General features: G+C 48.1%; 1 protein-coding gene across 1 annotated transcript; it reads right to left on the bottom strand.

Moving 5' to 3' along the window:
* Positions 1–716: 716 nt before the first annotated feature.
* Positions 717–10,128, bottom strand: HMGB3 (high mobility group box 3). The gene is made up of 5 exons (XM_063141908.1): positions 10,040–10,128; positions 6,803–6,962; positions 5,090–5,229; positions 3,803–3,977; positions 717–2,353 (listed from the first exon to the last, which is right to left on the bottom strand). Exons 2-5 carry the CDS (start codon positions 6,950–6,952, stop codon positions 2,201–2,203), a joined length of 618 nt encoding a protein of 205 aa, XP_062997978.1. The 5' UTR covers positions 6,953–6,962; positions 10,040–10,128; the 3' UTR covers positions 717–2,200.
* Positions 10,129–13,809: the final 3,681 nt, after the last annotated feature.

Below are 13,809 nucleotides of genomic sequence, written 5' to 3' on the forward strand. Positions count from 1 at the left end.
TTGGAAGCCCCCTAATTTAGTATGGCAGAAGCTTCTATGGAAAAGTCCACTTCATCAGGTAAAGACTGCCTAAGAGGAGATCAAAGGCCTACCTAATGCAGCATCGTTTCCAACCGTGGCCATCCAGGTGCCCACGGGAAGCCCACCAGCAGCAGAAGCACCGTCCCACTCACCTTCCTCAGCAGCTATGTAGAGGCCTGCCTACTTTGACCCTGGGCGCTGCCTACCATCATTGTGCCAGACTTGGCTTCTGTACATCAAGTCAGCTTTACCAGAGTACTTAGCTGTGCAGAGCATGACATCCTGCAATGTGGTCCAAGAAGCCGAGTACTGTACTAGGACTCCCACATCCCCCCCACCCCCTCGGGAGACCACGCTGTCTCCGGCCTCCACCTTGGCATCGGTGTTGAGGGTCCAGGTGCTAGATCAGGGGTGGGAAACCTGTGGCCTTCCAAATGGTGTCGGACTGCAACTCCCATCAGCTCCAGTCACCATAGCCAATAGTGAGGGATGATGGGGCTTGAAGTCCAGTACTGCCCACTCCTGTACTAGGAAAGGGAGGCATTTGTCCTACTTTCAAACTCAATACCTGGTAGCCAAGCTGGCCCTTAAAGACATGGACTTACTACGTTCTAATATTTTCCAGCCAATGAACGGACTGCGGAGGGTCTTATAGGGGAAGAGACAGAGAAAAAAACACCACACGTCTGAAACAGTTTCAACACGGGACAAAAAAGGCACATTTTAATATTTACAAAGCATAGCATTTGGGCTATAAATGGACCCAACACAGCTAGAAAGTAACGTCTGCTTCCTCTTAGTCACCTACCTTTCTGAACGGTGGAATTCACACAATTAAGGTCACAAGTGTTCAGCCAGATTCCCACTTTCAAGTAATAAAAGATTCAAACTTGCATAGCATCCTTTAAACACCAAATCAGCTCAAGCAGTCAACTTTCCTAGACGGATCTTAAGCGTCCATCATGTGCAGCCTCGGGAGGCAGAAGGGGATGTATTTGCTTCCCCCCCCCTTTTAACTAGACAACCAGGGGTGGGCGTGGGGTGGGGAGGAGGAACCGGCCAGACCTGCAACATTTTCTTTTTCTTGCTGCTGCTAAAAGTAACCTTGTTAAAAGCAGGAAATCTAGAATATTGTCAAGAAGTTTTAAAAATGTAATACTGTTTATTTTTGCTTCAAAAACATTTCAGCATTCTAAACATACAAAAACCAACATAACGTTTTTGCAAATTTTGTTTCTCTTTTAAGTACAGAGTGTTTTTGAACTTCGGTTTTCTGCGCCCTTCTCTTCACTTTAAGCTGACAATGAAGAGACCTACAGCTTCCGTTTAAAAACTACCCCACTCAACTAAAAGGAAAGGAAAGAAAAAAAAAGATTCCATACAATTCCTCATGCCAGCTGAACTGCCCCCCTCCCCTTCCACAACTAATGGCCGCAGAATGCTAATTTCACTATATACAGAAAGACAACTTTAAGCTAAATGGACGCCCACTGTAGTGTAAGTAGATCTACTTTCGCGGTGCGCGCTCAGAGGCACAAACCCTCCGTGGAAACGCACTACAGTTCTCCTAAAACTGCTCGCCTTTCCCTCCACGGTGATCACCGCTCAGAGCATGAACCACAAGAATCTGTCTAGTTTTTACAAACTATAGATATGTACAGTTTATAACCCAGGATTTTCTAGCCAATAACCATATAGTTAAACACCACCTTACAAATTAAAAAATAAGATGCTTGAAACATTTTTAAATGCTTTGTTACACCAACAGGAAAGTGCACAGAGTTGAGGAGAACACTAGAGCGTCTTTGCTTCCACCTTTTTTTTTTTGTTTTAAAAATGTTTGGAAATATGTACAACTTTGTTACAGTTTCAGGGGGCCTATAGGACATCCGTGGCCACTTAATGTAAACCAGTTACAATGGTTTTTGCTTTTCGTCCCTTCCTTTCTGTATTTTTCCTAGAGCACTTTTTACTTAAGATTTGATTTTTGTGTTTGTTTTTTCAGAGAAGCTACGGTGTTTGGTGTTCAAAATCCAAATTTTGTCAATAAACCAAATAAAGGGCAAATAAGACACCGTCTCAATAAGAGGGTGCGGGTTGTGTGTTTTTCTTTTTCTTTTCCGAATGGTGTTTCCCCTACTCTATGGTATTCACATGGAGACAAGTATTATACAGTTTCTCATTCGTCATCCTCCTCTTCGTCTTCCTCCTCCTCATCATCTTCTTCATCGTCCTCCTCTTCCTCTACCTTTTTCCGAGCTGCGGCCGCCGCTTTGGCTGCTGCACTTTTTGCACCGTCAAACTTGCCTTTAGACTTGTAGTCCGCAACATCCTGCAACGGTGAAGAGGGCGGGATTCATTGGCCATCCTCGGGCATCCTCGATGCCGGGGTTGGCAGCCCTCTCCTGCGCGCCAGGAGCCAAGAGCACGGTCGCGTGCGCTTTGGGGATACCACCGCGCCACTCAGTTATAAGGACAGTCAACAAGGAGAGACGAGTTGTTAGACTGTGACTCCTTACGCAGGGCCGAGTGGTGGCGGTTAGTTAGTGGACAGTAACTACTAATCAAAACACTTAAGAAATCCTGGCTCAGATGCCAAGACTGGGGGGGGGGGGGCACTTGGACAATAGGACCACCCCTCGACGGCCTCTTGCACACACCCCAGAATCCACACCCAAGGGTCAGGGGACCCCTGGAGCAATTTGTCATGCAAGGTGGACTTCCCACCACCTCCACCACACCCAGCATGAGCAGAAGCATCTCCTCACTCACACAAGAGGCTCTTTGCATTCAAGCCAGAGACATCATGTGCGTTTCTGCACTTCTAAAAAGCCAAAATTGAGTGCCAAGGTAGCCAAAACCCTGGGCCCCGTACAGCATCAGAAAAGCTAAGCCAATCCCGCTAAGTAGGAGAAGACCAAGGAGCTTATATCGGGCTCTAAAACTCTTGACTCCTCAACATCTCATCTAGTGACCCGCTCTGGCCCTCAAAAGGGGTTCCCAGGTACCTCCCATCTTCAACCCTCAATAAGGACTAGAATGTCGCTCTTCAAAGGAGAAGCCAGAAAAAGGAGAGTTTTGCAGGAAGCTCAGAATATGTGTTACTGGGTGGATGAAAAACGCAACGGTTGTGTGAGCAGAGCCCGACCTTCCCAGCCTCCTCAACTCCAACCCTGCCAGCAGGTTTTGTGCAAGATTACATCTCTTTAGAAGAGATGCTTCATGTTTCAGAATTCAGTGCCTTTGAAACAAACTTCATCTCTATCTTGGGAGACGAAGGGCGAAACGATGCCTTCATCAGGTTTTTAAAATGCACTCCTCTTTGGGCTGGCCTTGGACTTAAGCTTTAATGGCCAGAGGTATTGTATTTTGGTTTAGGTGCCTGTCTCTAGCATGGGGTGGACTGATAACACTTCTACTGGAGCAAGAATGGCCAAACAGGCTTCTCGAAATTTGCTCCAGTGCAGTTAAGAAGGCACAACCAACCTGCCAGATCTTAGCTTGAAGCACTTGGAAGGCCCAGATGCCTCAAGTGCATCTACAGTGAGGCTACATACTCACTGATGTCACTGGAATTCGTTCCCAATCACGCAACTACCAGTAGGTGTGGATTTGCACCCTTAGCGAGGGAAATACCCCACAGTCTTGAACACTGCACTTGTTAATGCAGCTCCACTGACAAAAGCCTGAAGTTTCGCCCATTCAAAGCCACTCCCCCGCTGGACCAAGGCAAGGCCACAATCCCTTCCACACTCCAAAGGCAGAGGGACACCCAGCCTACCTTCTCGTATTTCTCCTTCAGTTTAGCAGCCTTGTTGTTGTAAGGCTGTTTCTCTCCATCGCTGAGGTTGTTCCACATTTCGCCCAGTTTCTTTGCCACGTCTCCAATGGAGATGCCAGGATTAGTGGACTTGATCTTGGGACGGAACTCTGAGCAGAAGAGGAAGAATCCAGACCTGGCAGGGAGTCGGCAGAAGGAAGAAAAGCAAGCCAGTTCAGAGCGAGTGCGGTGGCTCACCTAGTATAGCTATAATAGCAACAGACCAGTCTAATAGTAAACGTCTCCTCCCAGGAAACTATGGTGGTCTGGTTCAGGTGTGTGACAATTATGGCTCAGCGTGACGTGCGTGAACCTCGGACCTGTATTCTTCCACCCACACTTCTAGCATGGCTATGATCAGAGACTAGAAGCTTCAAAACACAGTTTGTCCAAGTTTGGACATAACGAATAATCCCCGTTCACTAAAATGCAAGCCAAAGCTTTAGATGGCATCCTTGAAGATGCGACAAAATAGGGAGCGCTCATGGGCTCAAGGCACGTTGACATGATGCTAAACCATGCTGGAACAACGAGCGTGTGTCACTAGAACTCAAAGATTCTCACCACATTATGGTTCCCAGGACAGCTTCTGGCAGGAGGGAACCATGACGGTTCATCTCACATATAAAACCAGTTAGAATTCATATGCCTTAGCAGTCTGAGCTAAGAAGTCCCTGGTTCAAATTCAACTCAGAATTACTAGGCAAGCTTTGAACATCAGGCCTGCCCCACGATCTATTACATCGAGAAAGTTCTGCTAAGCATTTCTATGTGTGAAGCACTCTGAACATTCCATGAAGTGCTAGATAAGTAAGAAAACCAGCAGATCGTGGCCATCTAGCAAAGGCAAAATTCCAAACTCTTTTTGGTCACTGAAAGTGGCAAAGAGTCACACAGTGCTAAGACTTCAAGCTTTGGGGATTAAGCGTTAGAAGCCTAAAAAAGCCCCACCCCCACCCCGGCCATGTTAACAATGAGCAGTTGCACAACTATTTTCAGAACGCCCATCTTTCCAACAGTTTGGTAATACTGGGTTAACTTTAACCAAAAATAACAAGCAAAAGTAGCAGCGAGGAAAGTTGTGCCCAACTGTGAAGGGGTTTAAAAAGCAGGTCCTTGTAGCTCTATTACTAGATCTCATAATCTGAGTTCAGCTCATTTTTCTTGAAAATGTGGGTTGCAACATTCCATCAAACAAAGCTAAGTACCCCGTTTGAGAATTTGAGGAAGGGGTGAACAGTTACTTACGGAGGCCGTTTGGGAGCATTGGGGTCCTTCTTCTTCTTACCCCCCTTTGCGGGTCCATAATCCTTCATTTCTCTATCATACCGTACTTTGTCGGCTTTGGCCATCTCATCAAATTTGCCCTTCTCTTTGGTCGACATGGTCTGAAAAATGCAAATGCAGCCAGTAACTCACGTGCCTGACCAAAAATGACACCAGCGAGCCACAAATGAAGGCATGGGAGAGAGAACCATAGCTCATAGGTAGAGCACATGTTTTGCATGCAGATGGCAACAGATAAAGACGCTTTTGATGGGAAAGAGCTCTGTGCAAGATCCCAAAGAACCTCAGAAGTAGGCAATATTGTACTAGATGGCCAAGCCATCTGCCTTGGTATAATAAGGTGTTCCTGAACTTTGGAGGTGCCCTGAGTTATGTCCTCCCCAAAAACCAATTCTGTAGAGCCATTTGACAAGATTTATTTATTTATTTATTACATTTAGATCCCGCCGGTTTTCCTCCAAGGAACCCAAGGCAGCGTATATAATCTTCCTCCTCTCCATGTTATCCTCACAACAACCACCCTGTGAGGTAGGTTGGGCTGAGAGTCTGTGACTGGCCCAAAGTCACCCAGTGGGTCTCCATGGCCGAGTGGGGACTAGAACCCGGATCTCCCGACTCCCAGTCCAACACTTTAGCCACTACACCAAACTGGCTCTACATCACCCTTTTAGGCCAAGGGGAGTCTGTATGCAGTGGGCAGAAGACTCATCTTCCTAAAAAATGGAAGCTGCAAACCACTGTATGTTGCTCCCTGGCTTCCCATCCCCAAGGTAAAATGAACACGTTGAGCCCGGGGCGCCTTAGATTTGACCCAGGGCTAGAGTTGTGCATGTGCTGCAATTCCAGTCCAAGCACCGGATGCAGTAGCGTGGAACCCTCTCTCAGCCACGCCCCCTTTCCCCACAGCTAGGCACCTTCCTGGGGCTCTTGCTCCATTTCCCCTGCCCACATTCCAGAAAGCTTAAACACCTTTTCCCCAGGGCTTCGGTACAGCCAGTAAGGCCTTTACCCTAAAATAGGCTGCTATGTTTGTGGTATTGGTCCCACCCTTTTCATCGGCAGGTCTGCCAGCTTCGTCAAAACTGAATTTGGCCTATGGGCTGGAAGAGGTTGGACACCTGGGTAGCAATGGGTTTAGTTGCAGAATACAGGTTCCTGAAAAGCTTTCAGATATTTGAAGAAACAAGGGTTTGATGCCCCTGTGATTGCAAAAACAGTAATGTAAAAAAAAATGCTTAAATGTGTGCTGCTAACACCTGGGCCGATTTTCAGAAGTGAAATGGCACAACAGCCCAGAGAGCTTTGGCTATGAGGCGGTATATAAATGTAATAAATAAAAATCAACTTAATATGATCCAGTAGATTCCACTACCCTTCACATTGCCTTGACTTCGGCTGCAAAACTCTCCACACTTACTTGAACCCAAAGGGAGCATGCATCTAGCTAGGCACGCAGAGAACTGTGGTGCACGCAACGTGTGGTTGTAGAAGTTGGAGGAGAAAGCATACAGGAGAAAGTTGTGCAGTTTTGTCTATGTTATTTAAGTGGCAGAATTAAGTTCGGTTTTCTCTTTGTTTATTTCAAAGTGCAGGGAACACAGGGTCCTGCCCATGGCCTTTTCTCAGAAGACCATTCCCTTGAGCAAGCATTGGGTTTAGTCTTAAAGACAATACCTTCCACCTCTCTGAGCACTTCTTCGAAAACTCTGCAAAGTTGACTGGAACTTCTGGGTTCTTCTTCTTGTGTTCCTCACGGCATGTCTGCACAAAGAAGGCATAGGCAGACATCTTCCCCTTCGGCTTCTTCGGGTCACCTTTAGCCATTTTTTACTCTCTGAAAATATTTTATTTTAAAAAGACACACACATAACACACCAAACAAACAAGTTAATTTGTGTGTTCTAGGCAAGCCAATAGAATGGTCAAGGATTAGAGAAGGGCTTCAGGCTGATTCACACATGCAAGCATGTTGCTTAATTTTCAGCCAAAACATGAGAATTTCTGTCCACTGAGGAATTATGTGTTTTGAGTTGACATGGACACGGAACAGGTTGTCTCTAGTGGCTCATGCACACATAGGAACTGCAGGCTGTGTCACTTGACCGACATCCATTTGCAGCCTGTTTGCTTACATATTATGGCCATGCATGTGCAAACCAGCCCATAATGCCAGAACGTTAAAAGGGGCCCTCTCCAGCCACTTCTTCAGAACTTAAGATGCACTATATGTCCGAATAGCTGTCAAAGCATCTAGACGTGGGAATCTTTCACTTTGCTGTTCATAAAACCGTGTCTCTGAGATTGGTTAAAGTATGTTTAAGGAGTTCACTGAATTACAGCACAAGTTCTGAGACTGTGGTGCTGCTCCAGCACGACAGAGTTTAGATCTTGGGTGGCCACTAAAAAAATAATAATTAAGTCACCAGAACAGCTATTAACTTTTGGGCTATGAAACCATCTCGCTCCTGTAGTTTCCTGCAAAGGCAACCATTTGTGGGGTTAAAAAGGAGTAAAACTTGTTTCTTTTATCTCTCTCCTGCTCATAATGTTGTAAATGTTTTATTAATCTTGCATTTACTAAATATTTGCAATAAAATGTTTAAAAGTTGAAATTAATTTTCTTCTTGTAATATATTGCCTTGCTTTCCTCCCCTGGAAAGGAAGAAAGAAAGCGAAAAAAGTAAAAAGGGGGGTATAAGATCTACGCCCCCATTCAGAAAAAGTTACATTCCCCTTAAAAATAAATAAATAAATACTATTCCTATCTATTAAAAGGCTGCGCGACTATCTGGGAAAAAGTTTCAGGCGAAGAAGAATAAAAGCCTGCATTTGGCTTCTCAATGTTTGTTTGTTTTCTTGCTGCCCCTTTTCGCTCCCCCACCCCCACCCAAGGTCACCAGGAAAAAACAACAGCCCCCTCCTTTTTGCTTTTGCCTTGTTCTATGGGGCAAGTTGCCGTTTAAAGAGCCCCCTCTCTGGCCAGCGCAGACCAGGCTGGGAGCTGCCCGCCTCCCTTTGCTGGGGACTCCGATGGCAGCGAGGCAGAACAGGCGAAAGCCCGAGGAAAAAAACGACAGGTCCACAAGACACCAATAATTCATCTTCCATTTTGTGAAACACTTCTTCATGAAAGAAAGTGCCCCTCAAATAAGTCCTGGGGCTCTGCCAGGGGGTGCCTCGGGCCCGGGGGGGCCACGCCGGCTGCGGCTGGGGCAGGGAACGGGCTTCTTGCCCTTGCTATAGCGATCTCCATAGTCTTGGTGCTGCGAAGGCAGCGATAGGGAGAGGAGAGCACAGCTCCCCTCGCCCCTCGCCAGCTCCATTCGCTAAAATGGCTTCTCGACAAGGCAGTGAGGCTGCTATGCCTAACAAAGCCACAGGCACACGTCTGCTCCGACGAGCCCCCCGGGCGGGCGCCCCCAGGCAGCCAGGCGCCCCCAAACCAGCCAGCCCGGTAGAAAAAGCGATGCTCTTTCCCCTCGGCGGGGTTCGGGGGCGCCCAGGGGCCGGGCGAGGGGGGGCAGCGGCTTTGAAGCAGCCCCCCCCGTCCTCCCAGGTCCCTGCTTAGCGCAATAGTCTGTGTAACAAAGACTGCCGTGCAGCCATTACAAGCCCGGGCTACACTCGTCCGCGCCGAAGGGGAAAAGTGCGAAAAAGCCCCACGCGGCCCCCGAACGCCCCGCCAAGGGCACGAGCCGGTAGAGATAAACGGTCGGGGGCGAAGGCGAAAGGTTCGGGGGCCCTGCGGGGCTCCCCCCGGGATTTTCCCCCCGCGCCGCTCCCCCTCCCCGTCTTTACGCGTCTTTCTTCCTTCAGCCGTACCACTAAAACGCCAGCCATATTAATGCACACACAGCTCAAGCGGCAGCGGCGCGAGGAAGAAACGGTCCGGGGCTTAGCGGCGGTCCGAGGGGGACGAGGGCCACCTTTTCGGAGAGGGGAAAAGGGGAGGCGGCGGAAGCGAAAGGTTCAGGACGGGTCGAGGGGCACGGGGGCGAGAGAAAGAGGGCCAAGTGCGGGTGGGGGGTGTTTGGAAATGTGTGCGTTTCTCTCTCTCCGGGACGCGCAGGGCTTATCCCTGTCAGATGCTGGAGCGACAGCCATTATTAATGCAGAATAAACAGCAGGCACCAGCATTGCGCACGGCCGGGCAACTTTCGTGCCCCCGATCCCCAGCAGCGAGGCGAGCCCGGCAGGCACAGGCGCGGAGGGGCGCGCGGGGCTCTCGCGTGCCCGTGGAGAGGCGAGCGGCACCCTGCCCATGCGGGCAACTTACTGCACCAGCCATCTTCCACTACCCAAGAGCAGCGGGGGGAGGAAAAGGCTCATCACCACCACCACCACGTTCCCCGGCATCCACTTTGTGTGTGTCGGGAGAGGGGGGCTTTCTAAGGCACATATCACATATACATACATGCATATATATATATATATATATATATGTATAATCTCCACACCCCACGGAAGAGAATTGATATCCCCCCCAACACACACACGCCTCTAAAAAAAAAGCTTAGATCAAGACGCGGCGTCCCTCCCCCCTCCAAAAATAAATAATTCTACTACTAATAACAATAATAATAGGAAAAGCTGCATTTACACCAAGCCCCAAGTCCGATTTCCCACGCCTAGTATTTACACCGAGAGGGGAAATGGGGAGGGTGTGAAAAGCGAGCCGGGAGAGAAAGTTGACTGGAGAAGGACCTAGGAATAAAATCAAATCTGAGAATTAATGGGAAAGGGAGAAAAAATATATATTTTTATTTTATTTTTATTTTTATTTTTTTAGGGTGGGGGGGCCATGGAAAGCGCTTAAGCGGGGAGGCGCTTCCCTCCCGAAAGGGCCCCCTGTGAGCCAGGGGAGCAGCCGCCCCCCGAAAAAAGTTGCAAAGTGCAGCTCGGGAAACCTACCTGTATTGTTCGCTTTAACCTCGGCGATCGGCAAGGCAAGAGCAGCAAGCGAGCGAGCGAGGAGGCGCACACACGACGCGCTAAGACTCCGCGCTAGGAGCAGGGGCTCAGCCTCGCGTTGGCTGCCTACGAGAGCGGCCTGATTGGCTACGGGGCTCCGCCGTTTAAAACAACCTCCTCGCCCGGCCATTGGCCCGGGGGCTACTGAATATTAAGCGCGGCTGCGCGCCCGTTGGCTGGAGGCGCTGAAGTCATTCATTCAAAAAGAACACCCGCCTGGCAGAAAGAGAAGGGGGAGAGAGCGCGTTCACACGCACACAGAGACACGCGCACGCACGCACCACACACGATATCAAGCGACACAAGCCACTCTGAGAGGAGAAAGTTTCCGGAGTAAGAGTAGTAGTAGTAAAGTCAGAGGAGCGCAGGGATGGGCGGGCGCAGGCAAGGAGCTCGGTGGAGCGCTGGGCTGGCAGCGCGCGCGCGCACCGGGCAAGTTAGGGGTCGGGGGTCGCTCGGTGCTGCAAGAATGGGACACGCCTGAAACCCAGAGGTCGAAAAGGCCAGCAGCCACAGCCATCCCGCCGAGTTCAAGGCAGCTTGCGCGCACAGAGGATTTCAACCAGACTCTAGGACAGCTGCAATCCGAAGCTAGCTTATTAGGAGGCAAACCCCACTGAAGTCATAGGATCATAGAATAATAGAGTTGGAAGGGACCTATAAGGCCATCGAGTCCAACCCTCTGCTCAATGCAGGAATCCACCCAAAAGCATCCCTGACAGATGGCTGTCCAGCTGCCTCTTGAATGCCTCTAGGGTGGGAGAGCCCACAACCTCCCTAGGTAACTGGTTCTGTTGTCTACTGCTCTAACAGTCTGGAAGTTTTTCCTGATGTCCAGCCGGAATCCGGCTTCCTGTAACTTGAGCCCAGTAGTCCATTTCCTGCACTCTGGGAAGATCGAGAAGAGATCCTGGCCCTCCTCTGTGTGACAACTTTTCAAGCACTTGAAGAGTGCTATCATGTCTTCCCTCCATCTTCTCTTCTCCAGGCTAAACATGCCCAGTTCTTTCAGTCGGTGGGATCTACCTCTGAGGGAGGAAGGGGCATGGTGTGCATGGACTCGGGCAGCACCTCAGGATCCATGCCCAAAACTTGGAAATAAGTGCTATCCAAGGGGTTGCCTTAGTTACCTTGTTGGGGTGCGCTTACTTCGGGAGTAAACCCACCCACCCCGTTGGGCTCAGAGGGGCATCATGCCAGGCTGGTATCGCATTAGGAAAAGGCACCTTTTCTGCAACCACAACACAGAATTCCTCAAGCACAAGAGAGACTCTAGACACTTTTATAAATCAAGGGGGGTTTTCTCCCCTGAATCTGCACAGATATACATGCAGGCATATATATATAACAAGACTTCAACATTTAATATAGAAGAAAATTCCTGTTCAGTTAAGCCATATGGTATGAATGCAGAAATGGACATTATGAGTCCAGCAGAATTACCAGGAATGCTGTTTTCTTGGCCTGCAATGCATAGCGTGGCCTGATCCTTCAATACCTGTTTACTCAGCAGGAAAGCCCCACTGAGTTCAATAGAGCTTACTCTTAAATAAATATGCAGAGGAATTCAGCCTTAAACATTTTGCTGTCATTAAAGGGTGTGTTTACATGTGTCCAAGGAGTTCAAGGCCCCAAATACGATTCTCCTCATTTTATCCTCACAACAACCTTGTGAGGTGGGCTAGGATGAGAAATGGTTACAAGTCCCAAGGTCACCCAGTTTATGGTTAAAATGAGTTTGTGAGATAATGTACAGAAAGTGCCTTTGAACACTAAAGCACGATATAAAACCTAAAGGTTATTGTCATTGTTTATGTGTTTGTTTTGTTACGTTTTGAGGGAGGGGGAGCTTGTCTAAGTAAAATGATTTTTAAGAATTGGTGTGGCAGCTGTCAGGGATTGGGGGGGGGGCAAAAAGGAAAGCCCCACTAGAACAGACTCAAGGTCCATCTATCCTGTCAACCTGTTTCCAAAGGGGGCAGACAAATGCAGAAGCCTCCTTCTGCCTCCCTGCATGACTCCCTGTTCTGAACCTGACACTTTATAGAGGCCTGATCAAAACAGGGCCTTCTGCAGAAACAAAGAGGGTGGGCCCCTCGGACTTTTTTTAAAAAAGTAAATCTGGGGTAGTGGCAGTAAAAAAGAAAGAAAGTGCATTGGAATAGTTTTTCCTTTTCTAAAACGCTGAAAGAGCCTGAGCTATCCAAAATATGGAGAGGGACGCGGGAACTGCAGCAGAGAGCAGGCTGGGAGTTCTCCCCCCATGCAGTGTCCGGTGACTCCACTTGAAGCCGGACAGGCCTCCATGTTCTCCATGCTCTGGCTACAACTGCTTTCTGCAGGTCAGCTGTGTTCACATCTTCCCTTTTGTAACTAAAACATTGCAAACGGGGACATGAAGTGGTCTGCAGGGCAGAACTCGCCAGACCCCATGGGTTTAGGAAGCCAGAGGTTAATCCGATTCCAATTTAAATCTATGGGGAGCCTAATGTGGCAGCAATTTAAATATTCTTTCACATTCAGATTGACACTCACTCACACCTGTCTCCTCTTCTAGCTCCTGATCCCAGTTCACCCTGCCCAACTCCATTGATCTTTAAGAACCAGATCATTATTACCAATATATTTAAATTAGGATTTAAAAGAATGTCGAGTGACTGTCTAAAAAATGTGCAGACTTGAGCAGATGGGTAAGAATTCCAAACTTTTAGAACTGGAGCGTCTTCCATGAGACACCTTTGTCACCGTGTTGCTCTACTTCCCCCAGGCCCACACAAGCACACGGCCTTCCTGCTTTGGGGCCTAGAACCAGGCAAGCAATGAACAGACCGAGGTGCAGAAGAGAAGACCACCAATTTCTCATTGCAGAACTTGCTTGAAATGTCTGAAACTACACAAAGTGGCCAAGCTCAGTCATTTAATGGTACATCTACATTATGGACTTAAACTGGTTTAGTCCCCTGCTCTACAGGGGACTAGTTCTGGGTGAAGGGTTAGGGAATGTCTCTCTTATTCTCATCATTGCTTCTAATGTCAGTTGTTTTTTCCACAGGATATCCCTGAACTTTGCAAGGGTACCAAAAAAAAAAAAAGTAGGGGAAAAAACCCTTACGCACGTGATCTCCCCAAATAGCCCAGTAATAACAGTCCAGAGTTGGGGGGGGGGGAGCAAACCTTGATAATTGAGTGGGATAGAATGGAGTGGTTGGACAAGGAGGAGAAATTAGGAGACATAGATATATGAAAAAGGGTACACAGAATATTCTCATTGTGTGGATAAGCCATTTTTAGGTCACATTAGGGAATAAGGATCAAGCATAACCAGTGGGAACAGAATGCTGACTGTTGGGAAGAGAACAAACAGTATAGGGCGGTCTGGGGGATGGAATTGAGTATTCTGAATGGAAGCAGTTCATACTGCAACATGTTGTTGTTGTTAAAAAAATTCCAGGAATACAAAACATTTAAATTAGTTAAATTGGCTGTTTTTAAGTGCTCCAGATTAATCACACAGCATATTTGTATATATATGAGGCATTTTCTTTAAAAATGCAGATAGCAAGCATAATTTTGAAAGGCATCCCCCCTTTCCTCTGAGGGCACTTTTGTGTGTTATCTAAAAATAAACATTACACCTTTGCTCGACATTGGTGCCATCCAGATTGGTTGGTTTGCAATTCCCTTCATCCCAAGACAACATGGGCCCATTT

This window comes from Elgaria multicarinata, chromosome 15 (assembly GCF_023053635.1).
Source record: "Elgaria multicarinata webbii isolate HBS135686 ecotype San Diego chromosome 15, rElgMul1.1.pri, whole genome shotgun sequence".
In the NCBI taxonomy this organism is placed as follows: Eukaryota; Metazoa; Chordata; class Lepidosauria; order Squamata; family Anguidae; genus Elgaria; species Elgaria multicarinata.

Coding starts and splice junctions, on each gene's coding strand:
- HMGB3 (XM_063141908.1), bottom strand. CDS start 6,952: ATGGCTAAAGGTGACCCGAAGAAGCCGAAGGGGAAGATGTCTGCCTAT. Junction 5,230..6,802: donor AGTGCTCAGAGAGGTGGAAG/GTATTGTCTTTA, acceptor TGCATTTTTCAG/ACCATGTCGACCAAAGAGAA. Junction 2,354..3,802: donor TGAAGGAGAAATACGAGAAG/GTAGGCTGGGTG, acceptor TCACCGTTGCAG/GATGTTGCGGACTACAAGTC.